Raw genomic sequence first — 13,447 nt, 5'->3', positions numbered from 1 at the left:
TCCCCCGGCCGTGCTCGCCCCCGCGGTGGGTCCCGCACTCTGCGGGGAGGGGGCCATGCGGGGGCAGCCGGGGGCGGCTGCCGCCCCTTGGGACCCCCCAGCTCTCCCCCCCCCCGCACCACCCTTCCCGTGGTGCTGAGCATCAAGAAGAGAACCGGAGCAGAGCAGTCTGTGTGGGACCGGAGCAAGTAATTACAGCATCGTCACCCCCCCCGGAGCGGCGTCCCGCAGAGCCGCGGGGGCGGCTGTCCCCGTCCCCAGCCCCATCCCCATCCCCGTCCCCAGGAGGGGAGCCAGGGCCAGCAGCCGTGTCCTGCCCTTGCCCCCTCCTCGCAGCCACCACTGGTTCCTCACCTGACGGGCCCGAGGGTGACGCTTGCCGTGTCACCGCCGATGGCAGCGCCCGGGGGGGACACGGCGCTCCCGAACAGCGGCCGACCTGGGCGTACCTGAGGCCACCGACACGCTCCCGTCAAACACCCCGTGCCTCGCTGCTTCTTGTTGCTAATAATAAATCACCTCCTGAAAAAGAAATGACACCCGGGGCAGGGGGAGCTCAGCCGCTTGACGTGGCTCTGCCAGCCTCTCCCTGCAGCCTGGGAGCTGGCCCGGGAACGGCAGCGGCTCTCGTAAAAGATTTCACCGCTTGCTACGAGCCTGCGTTGCTCGGGAGCATGACCATGCAGATCCGGCTGCGAGGGGACAAGAAGATGCACAAGAACCTGGGCCAAAGCGGTGACGCGTCCCGAGCAGGTCGGTGGCAGGACACGCGGCAAAGCCGGAGGCCATAAGCCCGGCAAGAAAACAGGTGGTTTCTGCCGCATTTCCACGCTCTGGGCTCAGTCGGGGTTTGGGTCCCTGTGCGGATGCGTTTCCTGATGTGAAAAGCTGCATCGTTGCATTTAAGCCGCATCCTTCCCGGAGGCTCGCAGGAGCCTGGCCGCGTGCCCGGAGGAGTTTGCCAACCACTGGAAATGACTAGAAGAATTTATAAAGCAAGAAGCCTGTCCATCCCCCGGGCTTCCCGGCGCGTTGCCGTCTCCTGTGGGATTCGGTCGCCGGCAGCGTGTGTCTCGTGGGCTGTGCAAACCCGAGCAGCCCGCTGCTGTTCAGTGGCACCAGTGATCGGGGACAGGGACACGACACTGAACCCGGGGCGATGCCTGCAGAAGGGCTGGGACTCGCTGGGCTTTTGTGTCTCTGCCTCTCATTCCCCCCCCTTCGCCACCCTGAACCTGAACTTGAGACCTAAATGAGCGCTGGCAGCGTTGGGCAGTGATTTTCTGGCATCCTGGCCCTGCCATGATCCCGGGGGAACAGCTCCTTCCCGGGGAGAGGGCTGAGCATGCCGCTGCCCTCCGAGGCTTTACCGACCCGCGCCGAGGTGAACTGAGCTGGGGAAAAGCTAACCCCAATTAGGGCGCTTGTGTTGACTTTCCATCGCCGGCTCCGACTTCCGAGTCATTAGCCTCCAAAAAAAGATCCTGGTTTTCACATCTTGCCCCTCCTCGGATGGCAGCAGAACCAGTTTGAAAAATACATTTGCACACAGTTACGGGCCATTGTCCAAACAACCACAGCAAGAGGGAGAGCATTCGTTACCCTCTGGGGAGAGCTCTCGTCAGATGGGTGAGGAAAGTAGAGGAGGGAGGTGAAGAGGAAGGTCGTCCTCAGCTTTCCCTCTGTTACAGTCCCCGTCCTGGTGTAGAGGGAAAGTCCAGGGGCTCCCTAAAGCACCAGCCCTTCGTGCGGAGCCCCAGAAAGCTTTACCCCCTCCCCAGAGAGCTCCAGCGCCAGCAGCGTGCCGGGGTACCCAGCTGGATAACTCATTTTCCGCTTGCATGGCCAAGATGGTCACAAGGATGCCGGGCGCCTCGCGGGGAGAGCAGCCGGCTGGAGCTCAGCTCCGGCGAGGCCGAGGCAGACGGGAGGGGGGGCAGAGAGGCGGGGGGCTGCCATGTGCCCTAAGAGCCCCCTGTGCCTGATCCCAAATGGCACCTAAGGGTGCCAAAATACATCGGCCACTGGCCGTGCCATCACGTGCTTCAGCAGCCGCCGATGTTCCTGCCCCTCGCACCAGGACGGCACAAGTTTGGTGCAGCCGGTGCATTGGGGTGTGCTCAGCCCGTCCTCTGCCCCCGTTTCCTTCCCCTTGCCGCGGCAGCGGGAGGGATGGCTGCTCCCTCATTACTCATTAACGTCTCCGGCGCTTGCAGGCAGCCGGGACAAGGTCCTCGTGTGGTCGCCCCGGCCCCGCTGAGCCCTGCGGGTGCTGCTTCCCACCCCGCTGCATCCCCGAGCAGGAGCCGCTCGCTCCAAATCCCTCCCGTGGGGACGGGAGCCGGAGCTGGAGCCGCTGCTCTCCATCGCTCACCCCAGGATATGGAAAAACCCAGCGACGAGCCCTCTCCGCCGGCGCTTGGGCAGCAGTGACCCTGTTAGCGATCGTTGGGACATGGGGACCGATTGCCGCGATGCTTAAAATCAGCGTTGCGTTCGCTGTTTTAAAAATGGGTTTTATAAATGGGTGCCTGGGCCATAAGTGCTGTCAGAAGGGCGAAGGCGAATGCTCCTTGCTTGGGTGTGTTGTGCATGGAGATGGCAATGAATAAAAAGCAGCGGTTGCCCCCTGCCTGGCTCCCTTGTGCTGGGAAGCGACGGCTCTGTCACGGCCTCCCAGGACCATCGCCCGTGCCTGCAGTGGCCCAGACAGGTGGCCATGAGAGGCAGCTCCTGCTCCTGCGTGAGCGTCCGGATTCAATGCGAAGGGAAAGCCCACGGGAAAGCCAGCACAGCCTCGGTGCTCGACAGGCGCAGGGTGCTGTGTGGGGACGGTGCCGACGGACAGGTCGGCTGATTTGCCCCATAAGTGCCCCACGGGCAGGCGGCAGGCACTTGATGGGGCTGATGGCACGTGGCAGCCCCAGACCTGGGGCGTGAAATCCCCCGGCACGGCTTGAGCATGGCTGGCAGCCATCAGCTCCAGGAGGCAGCTGGGGAAAGAGAGGGACGTCACCAAAACCGGGTGTCCATAACCGCTGCTTCAGGCCTGATCCCGCCATGTCAGCCCCTGCCAGCTCCGTCGTACAAGCACACGGGCTGCTAATAATGTGGGTCACTTGTTGCGACAGCTGCGTGTTACGGGGCTGTTTGCGCACGCTGAGGTGTGCACACACGTGCACGGACACATGCACACGCACGGACACACAGACACGTGCACACACAGTGGTGGGCATTGCAGGAGCACGGCCGAGCGCTGCTTGGGGCGTCTGTAAGCCCGTGGCACGGGGTGGCGCACACACACACACACACACACACACACACACACACGCTGCCGTGGGAGCTGCTGGGACAGGCAGCCTTGACACAAATGTTTAAAACTCGGTATCTGCAAGGGTTTAAAGCCCGTGATCTGGGCTCAGCAAAGACAAAGCCGAAGCAGCGCGATGCGGGAGCGGGCATGCTGGCGGGGGCTCCAGTGCTCCGTCCCCGCAGCCAGACCCCCCACCCATCCCCACTCTGCTCCCCTGGCTGGGCCGGCACCTTCCTCGGGAGCAGCTATGGCAGGAACGGCGCTTTCCTCGTCCCGCCTCGCTGCGGGGCAGAGCGGGGCCCAGCACCCAGATAAGCGGGAGCCGCCGGCGCCTGTGGCCTGCAGACAGGGTCTGGCCTTGCTCCCGCGGAGCTCCCAAGGTCCCTGCAGGGCAGACGGCACCTTCGGGCTCCCCCTGTCATCTCTGCCCCAGCTGGGCACATGCCCATGCTGCACTTCTCTTCCTCCTCCTCCTCCTCTTCTTCCTCCTCCTCCTCCTCCAGCCCCACTGGGTGACCTTGCCTCCCTCTCACAGGATCTATCCTGAGCCTCTTTGCCCTGGCCGGTGCACCGGGAGTTGTGCAACAGGTCCGGCATCTCTGTGGCGGGTGCGTGATGAGCCCCCAGGTGCCAACTCCTGGGACTCGGCCGCGGTGCTCACCCTGTGCCGGCTGCCCCAGCGGCATCCCCATGGCACCCCTGCGTCACTGCCGGTGGTGGGCTCCAAGGTGGGGGTCAGCCCCAGCTCTCAGCTGGGGAAACTGAGGCAGGAGGCGAAGCGAGCCAGGCTGTTCCCAAGGGCCCAGTGGCATCCAAGCCCCAGGCCTGGGTGAGTGCCCCTGGGTGCTGTCCCCACGCAGCCATAGCCGCTTCAGCTTCATCCAGGGACCCCCCACCCGCCCAGGCAAAGGGGCCACCTCGGAGGGCAGGGCAGGAGCGGGTGCACAGTGCTGCCGCCCTCCGAGCCAGGATCCATCCCTGGAAGTGCTCCCAGCTCCGGCAATGAATCACACTTTCCCCCTGAGATCAGATTGCAGCTCCTGCGCACGGGGCGGGGGCCGGATCCGCAGCGCTCACCCTGCCGCAGCCGGAGCCCCCGCACCCTCAGCAAACGGCCACGGTGAGCTGCGCATGGAGGGCGCTGGGCTGGCAGCATTGCCCAGGTTTGCTGCTGCTAAATCCCGTTGACGCTGGGGTTTGGGCAGGCTGGGCACCCCACAATGCCGCCGGTGCTGCCGGAGCCTCTGGCCGAGAAGGCCTTGAAGTTGGGCAAACCTCCCTGGTCCCTCAGGCCTGTCCCTAAAGATTGTTGGGGGACAGCATGGGGACAGAGCCATCACATTGCTGTGGCAGTGCCACGGTGGCGGTGCCAAGACGATGGTGCCAGGGTGGCGAGGCTGCGGTGCCGGCTCCGTCCCTGCCCTCGGGGCAGATCTGCCATGTGTGACGGGAAGGAAAAATCCACTGGGAAGGGGGATGGCAGCGCCAGCACCATGGCAAAGTGACCCACAGCTGCTCTTTGCTCCCCACGACCCCCTTCAGCTGCTCGCCGGGTCCGTGCCAGGGACGCCGCGGCGGCCAGGCACGGCAGCGATCAGAGCCGCCGCCATTTATTCCAACAGCCGGAACATTTTGTCTCTCAAATACACTCCTGCCTTTTGCTTTCCCCTCCGGCAGCGCCGCCGATAACTCCCCGCCAGCTCTGTTTACTGGAGCAAAGTCCACGCCAGTTCGCACACGACGGCGTCTCTCCGTGCCAGCCGAACCCAGCGCGTGCCCGCAGCCGGCCGAGCTCTGCCGAGCGCGTTGGGGTCCGGCCGCTGACACCTGAGCCAGCCGTTGCCTGGTTATATCCACAAAACAGCCCCGCGCCGGGGCCGGGGCCGGGGTATCCTCTTACGGAGCAGAGAACAGCTGAGCCTTTTCAATCCCCACCCTGCCCTTGGCAGCTCATCAGATAAATCCCAGCCGGGGCTCGGCAGCGCCGCTGCCGTCGTCCCCTCCATCCCCTACAAGGGTTTGTTGGACCCAGCCCACGCGACCTGCAGGTTTCTCCCCCTGGCAGTTTCAGCTCTTGATATATATTTATACACACAACTTGTGCGAATTAACAGCATTCCTCTCCTATTGAGTCAAAAGTCTCGGCACAACTAGAGGCGCTTCATGGAAAAAAAGAGAGAGAGAAAAAAAAAAAGGTGGGTTGTGCTGAAAAAAGCAACAGGATCAAAAAAAAAAAAAAAAAGAAAAGAATCCCACTGAAATCTCCCTTTTCCTTTTAAAGCTCTGTTCCCAGGAGATGGACAAGCGCAGTTATTTTAAACCTGATTTCGGCAGCCCAGCGGCGAGCAAGGCACGGGCACAAGGTGTCGGTGACGGTGTCGGTGACGCGGGGATGGGGTGGCACTGGGCGATGTTGCAAGCTGCGGTGCGCGTTGCTGGGCGATTTTGGGGCACGTAAGCTGGCGACTTCCTGAGCGGCAAGCGCCGACTTCCTGAGCCGCGGCGGCAGCGGGCAGGATCGGACCCTGGCAGAGGTAGGCTCGGTTGGCTCTAATACCGCAGGGGGTGGCCAGGCCAAGTGCCCACTGGCCGTGCCACCACCCTGGGCTGCTGCACCCACGCCAACGCGGCAATATATCTAAAACACGTATTTTTATATAAATATATGCTGATGATATATCCGCCGAAGGGCCGGTTTAGGGTGCCGCGGGGTGGGGAGGATGGGGCACCGCGGGAAAGCAGAGCTGTGGGGACGGTGGGTGAGCAGAGGGGGAAAACCACATCTGTGGGCAGTGAAGGCAGCAGCGAGGGCAGCAGCGAGGGCAGCAGCGAGGGCAGCGTCACTGCCAGGCGGCCAGGAGGGCGGCCACGGCCATCGCGGGGCTTTGCAGAGCGAAACACCAGCGTCGCCATCCCCGAAACAGAGGGGAGAGGGGAGGCAGGGCTGGGGTTATGGGTGGAAGGGGAAGCAGAGGCTGCGCTCTGCAGTTACTGGGGTGTTTGCAGGGCCGACCTGGAGCATCTAAAGACCCCTGAGATACTGGTATTTAATACGTTAATATGCTGTAACAAATACCAAGGGGAGCGCATCACTGCGCTGCCAGCACGCGCCCGAGCACCCCACTCCATGCACAGGGTGAGGCCGTGGCATTTGGCGGCCATGTGCTGCGTCCTCCCGCGTTTCCCCTTCCAGCCGCCCGCGTCGGAGGCGAACCCCGCGCAGCCACAGGGGCCACCGCCCAGGCACCCCGCTGTCCCCATCCCGGCCCCCCGTGCCCTGCCTGGGACCCCGGCAGGATGGGGCCCCGTGGCTCCCGGGAAGGAGCCCCCAGTGCCGTGGGAGGGTTTGAGGCTGCACAAAGCAAACGTCCACGTTAAATCACGGGTGGGCACAGCCGGAGCGGGATGGGGGCTGCAGGGGATGCTCCCCAGGGATGCAGGCTGGCTGCAGCCAACCCCTGCGGCTGCCTCTGCCAGGGATGCAGGCGGCTTGGCCTTCCCCGCCCTCCTCCTCCTCCTCCTCCTCCTCCTCCTCCTTCTCTCCGGGGCGGAGGGAGGCGGCCGCCCGCAGCTGGCACTGCAGGCGGTGGCCAGGCGAAGTGGCTGCTCTGGGGAGTCTGATTTCCAGCCCTGTTTATTAATAACCCCCCTCCGCCCCATGCTAAGCCCATGTGCAACGCAGAGCCGGAGGCGCTGGGCTCCGGGGGAGGAAGGTAAGAAGCCGCCTGGGGCGAGCGGGGGGAACGGATAAGGGGCTGGTGTCTGCCGTGGGGCGCCGTGGGTACGGGAGCCTTGGCGAGGTGGCGGGCGTGGGGCAGGCGAGGGGGCTGCCAAAGCCTGGGGCGCAGGGATGGGGTGGGGGGGATCTGAGGTTCAGCACCCAGGGAGCATCCCTGGACCCTCAGGAGTGGAGAGGGGGGGAAGCAGCCCCTCCGGGGTACCCAGGAGCGCTGCCCACCCGGGGGGCTCTGGGACGAGGGGTGGTGGGTGGGAGCGAGCCCCCGCGCCCCGCTGCGAGGGTGGGACGGCCGTGCTCCCCTCCCACGCTGCTGGATGCAGGGCAGAGCCGAGAACTTTGAAAAATAAGCGCTGGGACCGGAGGAGGGCAAGGAAAAATGAAGCAGAGCCCTTTCCCCACCTTTCCAAGTGCTGCCCCCTCTCCAACGGACGGGCCGTTGGGTCCGAGGCTGCGATGTGTCATCGCTGCCGAAAACTACCTTATTAGGAGAGAAAGTATTGGTGAAAATCAGTTCTTTCCTTAAAGCCGTTGCCGCGAGCCGAGGGCTGCCTGCGAGTGCCAGCCTGTGCTCATTCCTTGGGGGATGACTAGACATGAGCTCAGCGGCGTGGCCGGGAGGTGAGAGCATCCTCCCGCCGAGCCCACCGGCCCCGGCTCCTGGAAGCGGCAGGAAAAGCTCCAGCTCGTCCCCGAGGGTTGTCCTCTCCATCCTACCCCAAATAGCACCCGGACAAATGTGAGAGGCGAGTATTTTGTGGTGGCAGCTGCAGGTACCGGGGCTGGGGATAATGACAGGATCGGATGACTCTGCAAAGTGGAGCTCGCCGGGCTCCTGCTGCAGGAGCTGCCGCTCGCTCGGGCGCTGTGCGTGCGGTGCTTTACTCATCTCGGCCATCCTGGAGCCTGCCTGCGCTTTAGCAGCACATTCCCTTGCCGTGAGGTTATGCCACATTGCTAAAATCCCGGCAAGTTTTACTGGAAGTGCCCGTGCCGGCGGTGCGCGGTGTGTGCGACCCCCCAGGTGCGAGATTTTGGCATGGGCACAGCAGCTACGCTCTCGTCTCACCAGTCATACCGGTGCCGCTGGGGGAGATCGGCCATGGCATGGTGGGCAGTTCCCCTTGGCACCGGAGTAGCTCTCGGTTTCGGGGTCTGGGTTTGCGTCCCTCACTCTTCCTTCGTCGCAGTCAGTCGCTTCTAGGCGTTTTTTTTCCCAACAGCTTGAGTCAAAGTGGTCATCAGAGCGTGCAAGGGCAGCCCTGCCTGGTTTGCACAGCCCCTGGGTGACGCGGGGACAGTCACGGCAGCGGGGCCCCGGCGAGAGCACCCCCAGCTCAGCCTGCTGCGGGGCACCCGCGTCTCACAGGGCGGAGAGAGAGGGCTGGGACCTGTTACACTCATTGCTCTGGTTCACGTGTCCTCTCCTTTCCAGGGACCTGATGGCAGAGCCCGAGCCCCCTCCAGAGCTGCAGCTGGATGAAGCCGGAGCATCCTCAGCCCCGCAGGGAGCGGCTGCAGGCACTGCTCCGCACCCGGACCTTTTGCACAGCCCGTTAGACCCAGCAGCGGGCGCGGGGGTGACACCCCTGCACAGGGGCAGCCCAGACGCCTGCCAGGAGCTGCAGGCAGACAGCAGGGATGCTTCCTTGGAGCTAAACATGCCAGGGGCCCAGCTGGATGAGAATGTGGCCGGGGCCAGGATCCCGCTGGACGTGGACGTGGCAGGAATCCCGCTGGATGTGGATACAGAGGGAGTAGGGATCCCGCTGGATGTGGGTGGGGCAGGAATCCCACTGGACGTGGATGCAGGTGGGACGGGGATCCCACTGGACATGGATGCAGAGGGAGTAGAGATCCCACTGGATGTGGATGGGGCAGGGATCCCACTGGATGTGGATGCAGGTGGGACAGGAATCCCACTGGACGTGGACGCAGATGGAGTAGGGATCCCGCTGTACATGGACACAGATGGGGCAGGGATCCCAGCCGATGCGGACGCAGATGGGGCAGGGATCCCGCTGGATATGGATGCAGAGGGGGCAGGCAGCCCCCTGGACGCGGATGGTGCGGAGCATCAGTGCCTCACCCTCGAAGAGCTGGGGGACTACTTCCAAGAGTGCATCGAAGCCGTCGAGCAGCTGGAGAAAGAGAGAGACAGCCTGATTGTGGAGCTCGCCCAGCTCCGGGAGCCGGCACTGCAGGAGATCCGCCATGCCCATGAGGAGATCCAGGCAGCCTGCCGGCTGCTGGCCAAGGTGGAGCTGGAGAGGGACAACCTGAAGGATGAAATCCGGCAGATCAAGCAGAAGCTGTTCAAGGTGACGAAGGAGTGCGTGGCTTGCCAGTACCAGCTGGAGAGCCGGCGGCACGACCTCTCCCAGCACGCTGCTTACCAGGGCGAGCTGGAGACCCAGGCTGGGCAGCTCTCTAGCGAATTGTCCCGGCTGAAGGAGACCTGCGAGAAGGAGAAGGAGGTTTTGAGGCAACGGCTGGAGATGCCACCGTGTCGGCAGGATAACCTGTACCTGCAGGAGAGCCGCCGGCTCTCCATGGAGTTCGAGAGCTTCGTGGCGGAAAGCCGGCGGGGTCTGGAGGAGCACTATGAGCCCCAACTGCTGCGGCTGCTGGAGAGACGCGAGGCGGGGGCGAAGGCGCTGCAGGAGATGCATGGGGAGATCCAGGGGATGAAGGAAGCCCTGCGGCCCTTGCAGGGGGAGGTCAGCCGGCTGCGGCTGCAGAACCGGAGCCTGGAGGAGCAGATCGTCCTCGTCAAGCAGAAACGGGATGAAGAGGTCGGGCAGTACCGGGTACGCGCCCCGGCTGGGCACCCCTCGCACCCTCTTGTTTAGAGAGCAGGAGTCGTTCTTTGCAGCCGGTGAAAGGTGGATGCTGAAGGTCTTGCTTGCGGGGCCAAGGGGAGGAGCGGGGTGGGTGAGGAGGGTAAGGAGGTGAAATATCTCTTGCTGGTTGAAGTCAAAAGCATCCCCTGCCCTGGCGCGGGCCAGGCGAAGCAGCAAACCCGAGGTTACAGGGATGCGGTGGGAAAGTGGTGGGGCTTCACCTGATGAGCTACCGGAAAAAAAGGTTTCTCCTGATTTTATTCTCACTTGGTTTTGACGTGCCCCAGCGAGCAGGGATGAGGCAGAGGGGACGGGGGTTTCCTTCCCAGAGCGGCCGGTGGCAGAGCTGAGCGATGCTGCTGAGCGCAGGCACTGCGCGTTTCCCGCAGCTCGTGCTAGCCCAGGGGCTGAGCTAAGGCGCTTGGAAAAGTCAGCTTGAAATAAAGGTGGCTTTTCTTTAAAAGCCCAGCCCTGTGGGGGCAGATCCTGCCCTTCCCACTGCCGGGAAGGGTCGCACCTCCTGTGCCCGCAGCCCAGGGGCCGGGCTGCCTCCCGAGAGGGTTATTTCTGGCTGGGCCAGGCATCCTCTCCCTGCACCTTGTCCTGAGGGACAAGGCAATTCAATATCTACAAGAGCACATTTGGCAAAGAAGCTCCACAATTAATCTCCCTCGTTTCAACACTCCCTGTTCTCGGCTCGTAATCGCTGCCTCCTCCCAGTCTGGCTCTGAGCAGCTTCTGGAAGCTGGCATCCCCCCTCCATCGCTTCTCCTCCCTGCTGGGCTGGGGATCAGGTCACCAGCGCCCACGACACTGCTCGTCTTGGATTTCAGGGTCCGCTCTCCCTTGGAGGACAGGACTTTGGGGCATCCCTGATGTGCCTCCACATTTTCTTTTCCCCCAATTCCTTGTTTATCTTCTCCTGACTCATAGGTTTATACAGTTCTGACAGCTTCTCAAAACACACACAAAATAGTCTAGGGGACAGAACCAACCAGCCAGGAGAAGGCTGAGGACCCAGCGCATCACATCCCCGCCCAAGCTCCCACCTTCGTAATAAAACAAAGCTTTTTTGCAGAGGTTTTTTAAGAGGGCGGTTGGCCAGCCATCAGCCTGGCATCGCTCTGTCCAGACCAACCCCATCGACAGGCAGATCCCCCCGGGCGAGCGTGGGCAGCAGCTGAGCGTGGGCACTGAGACAGCCTTCCTCCCCCAGCTAATCCACTCTTGTCTTCTTCCTCCCTAGGAGCAGGTTGAGGAGCTGGAAGACAGGCTGAAGGAGCTGAAGAACGGGGTCCAGCTCCAGCAGCGCAAGAATCAGGAACTGGAGGAGCTGAGGACCAGCCTCCACCGGGAGCTCTCCATCTACAAGTCCGTTTGTGCCTCGTCCCTGCGGTGCGGAGGGGCTGGGGAGGGGCTGGGAGGAGGAGGATGGTGGAGAAGAGAGGCTGGCGGTCACACGGCTACTGGACACCGTGGGCTTTTGCTCCTGGTCCCTGGGCACGTGGCCGGGGTGCGAGCAAGGGGGCTGGTGGGGCAGCACAGCGGGAACTCCAGACCTTTTGCCATCCAGCAAGCAGGGATTTGGTGGGAATTCCTGTAGACGAGGAACAGAAGTTGCTTTCCAAGAAGCAGACGTGGCAGCTTAAACCAAAGTACCGGCGTCCTTAGGAATATGCGTAAAGGAGATGAGGTTTAGGTTTGGGAAACAGCGTTGTAGATGCTCTTTAATGAGAAACTACCTTCTGCTTATCAGTCTCTGCTGCTGGTTTGACTCAGGTCTTCTTTATTACATGGGATTTTGTAAAGCTCCAGAAAATGTCCCTAAGTTTGTGGACTATTTTACTCACCAAACTTTGTGTTACGTGCTACTCCAATCTCAGCTGTACACACTCTTAACCATTTTCTGTAGCTTCGCTGTTACCCTAGCATTCTTTTTACCCCTTCTCCACTCAAACCTCCTCGTGCCAGCGCACCACGAGAGGATGTTCCCCACCACAAACAGGAATAGTTTTCTTTTATCCGGGTAAGACTTTAGCACGGTAAGCAGAGGGGAAGAGATCTCCGTTTCAGCCTGTCACGTCACCAGCCATTCCAAGATGTATTAACGAGAGTAACTGCAGTTACGCTTCAGACCAGATCCCAACAACCCCACGTCTTTGCTGCTCGTGGTCCTAAATCACGCGTCTAAATCACAGACCAATATTTGAGCCTGGGTGCAGCAGCGCAGCCTCTTAACTCCTGGCAACCTACAAATCGCCGTCCCTGGGAGCGATAGCGCGCGGGGCTTCTCCTATGTCAGGCCACCTCATTAAGTTTCCCGTTTGCACCGGGGACCTCGGAGTTAAGCACGGCTCCGAGCCGCCGGCTCCTGGAGCTCACACCAAAAATTACATTCCCTTCTGTTAAAGCTGGTTTGTTTGCCAAGGGCTCTGGAAGGGCTCGGCTAGGTCTGCACGCTCACCAGACGACGTCCTCAGCCAGTTTAAGTGTCTCCCAATTCCTTTTCTTCCATACCGTGAAAAGAACGTTTTTTTGGAAACAGCACGTCCCCCTTCCCTGTTTTCTCCAGCCAGAATACTTTATGTAAATATCCAGTTGCCTAAATTGACTTTCTACCCACACAGGAGCTGCTTAGAAATCTACGGCCACCTTTGCAAATCGGAAGAAAAAGCAGACCAGGACCGTTAGGAACGATGGACTTTTCCTCCTTGTAGCAAAGCAACGGACAGAGGCCCCCGCAGGGGACGTCTCCTCGTGCTGCTCATCCTACCTGACGCACCGCAGCTGCCTGAAGCGGGGAATACCGGACAATCCTTTGCTCGGGGGTATTTCTCAAGGTGCTGCTGTTAAATCGTGTAGTAAAACTGCTTTTCCACAGAGGAGCAGAGAAAAAAATACTTGCACTGAACAACGGCCATAGATGAAGATTAGCAGATGTGTTTTGCTGTGTTCGGAAAACGTATCGTCTTGTTCCATAGGCGGATTGTGTAAGCCCGCGCAGAAAGTATCGTTCTGGAAGCCAGCGTTAGGCAGTTTGATTTTTTTATAGTTTACATGCAAGAGAAGCTTTATCCTTTTAACAGGATTTTCTTTTGTATTTCAAGGGTCTCTGCTGTATTGTGACATGCTCCACCATGGGCCACGGAAACTTGTTTGTGGATAATGGGTGTCCACTTTATATAGTCTCACACTGAAAATAAAGATCAGAGTTTAAGAATCCTTTTAATTCTCAAAGCTGCGTCTCAAAGAGAAAATAACAAGCTTGTGTGTCAAGCCAAGGTACGCGTAAGGTATCCAGCTAGTCGTGCTGCAGACTAACAACGAAAAAAATAGTGCTGGGGCAAGGGCTAAAGGCAGATCCCAAATCCAGAGAGCAGCACGCTTCGGGGGGAAGGCACGCTGCGGCGCGTTCTTGACTGCTGGGGGATATTAAGTACTCATTTACTCATTTCACAAAGAAAGCAGCAGAAACAAGACCGGGAAAAGCATCCACGAGTTACAAACATAAGGAATATCGGTATCAGCACCTAGTCTCACAGGACACACGGGCAG

General features: G+C 61.0%; 1 protein-coding gene across 3 annotated transcripts; it reads left to right on the top strand.

Moving 5' to 3' along the window:
- Positions 1-5,640: 5,640 nt before the first annotated feature.
- SYNC (syncoilin, intermediate filament protein) lies at positions 5,641-13,415 on the top strand. 3 transcript variants are annotated; one of them, XM_087760931.1, is made up of 4 exons: positions 5,641-5,847; positions 8,485-9,859; positions 11,139-11,263; positions 12,520-13,415. In XM_087760931.1, exons 2-4 carry the CDS (start codon positions 8,492-8,494, stop codon positions 12,581-12,583), a joined length of 1,557 nt encoding a protein of 518 aa, XP_087617057.1. In that variant the 5' UTR covers positions 5,641-5,847; positions 8,485-8,491; the 3' UTR covers positions 12,584-13,415. The 3 variants fall into 3 exon arrangements, with proteins under 3 accessions (XP_087617057.1, XP_009469228.2, XP_087617058.1); XM_009470953.2 differs by lacking the exon at positions 5,641-5,847 and adding an exon at positions 6,880-7,026; XM_087760932.1 differs by lacking the exon at positions 5,641-5,847 and adding an exon at positions 7,679-7,795.
- Positions 13,416-13,447: the final 32 nt, after the last annotated feature.

Source organism: Nipponia nippon, unplaced genomic scaffold (assembly GCF_047370975.1).
Source record: "Nipponia nippon isolate SJK-2023a ecotype South Korea unplaced genomic scaffold, ASM4737097v1 scaffold_23, whole genome shotgun sequence".
In the NCBI taxonomy this organism is placed as follows: domain Eukaryota; kingdom Metazoa; phylum Chordata; class Aves; order Pelecaniformes; family Threskiornithidae; genus Nipponia; species Nipponia nippon.
The sequence above is the reverse complement of the archived record's forward strand: the minus strand, read 5'-3'. Positions and strand labels throughout refer to the sequence as shown.

Bases quoted from the DNA above. Each gene is read 5' to 3' on its own strand.
- SYNC (XM_009470953.2), top strand. From the start codon at position 6,983: ATGTGCAACGCAGAGCCGGAGGCGCTGGGCTCCGGGGGAGGAAG. The intron at 7,027-8,484 runs GTAAGAAGCCGC...TCTCCTTTCCAG, and splicing joins CTGGGCTCCGGGGGAGGAAG to GGACCTGATGGCAGAGCCCG. The intron at 9,860-11,138 runs GTACGCGCCCCG...CTTCCTCCCTAG, and splicing joins AAGAGGTCGGGCAGTACCGG to GAGCAGGTTGAGGAGCTGGA.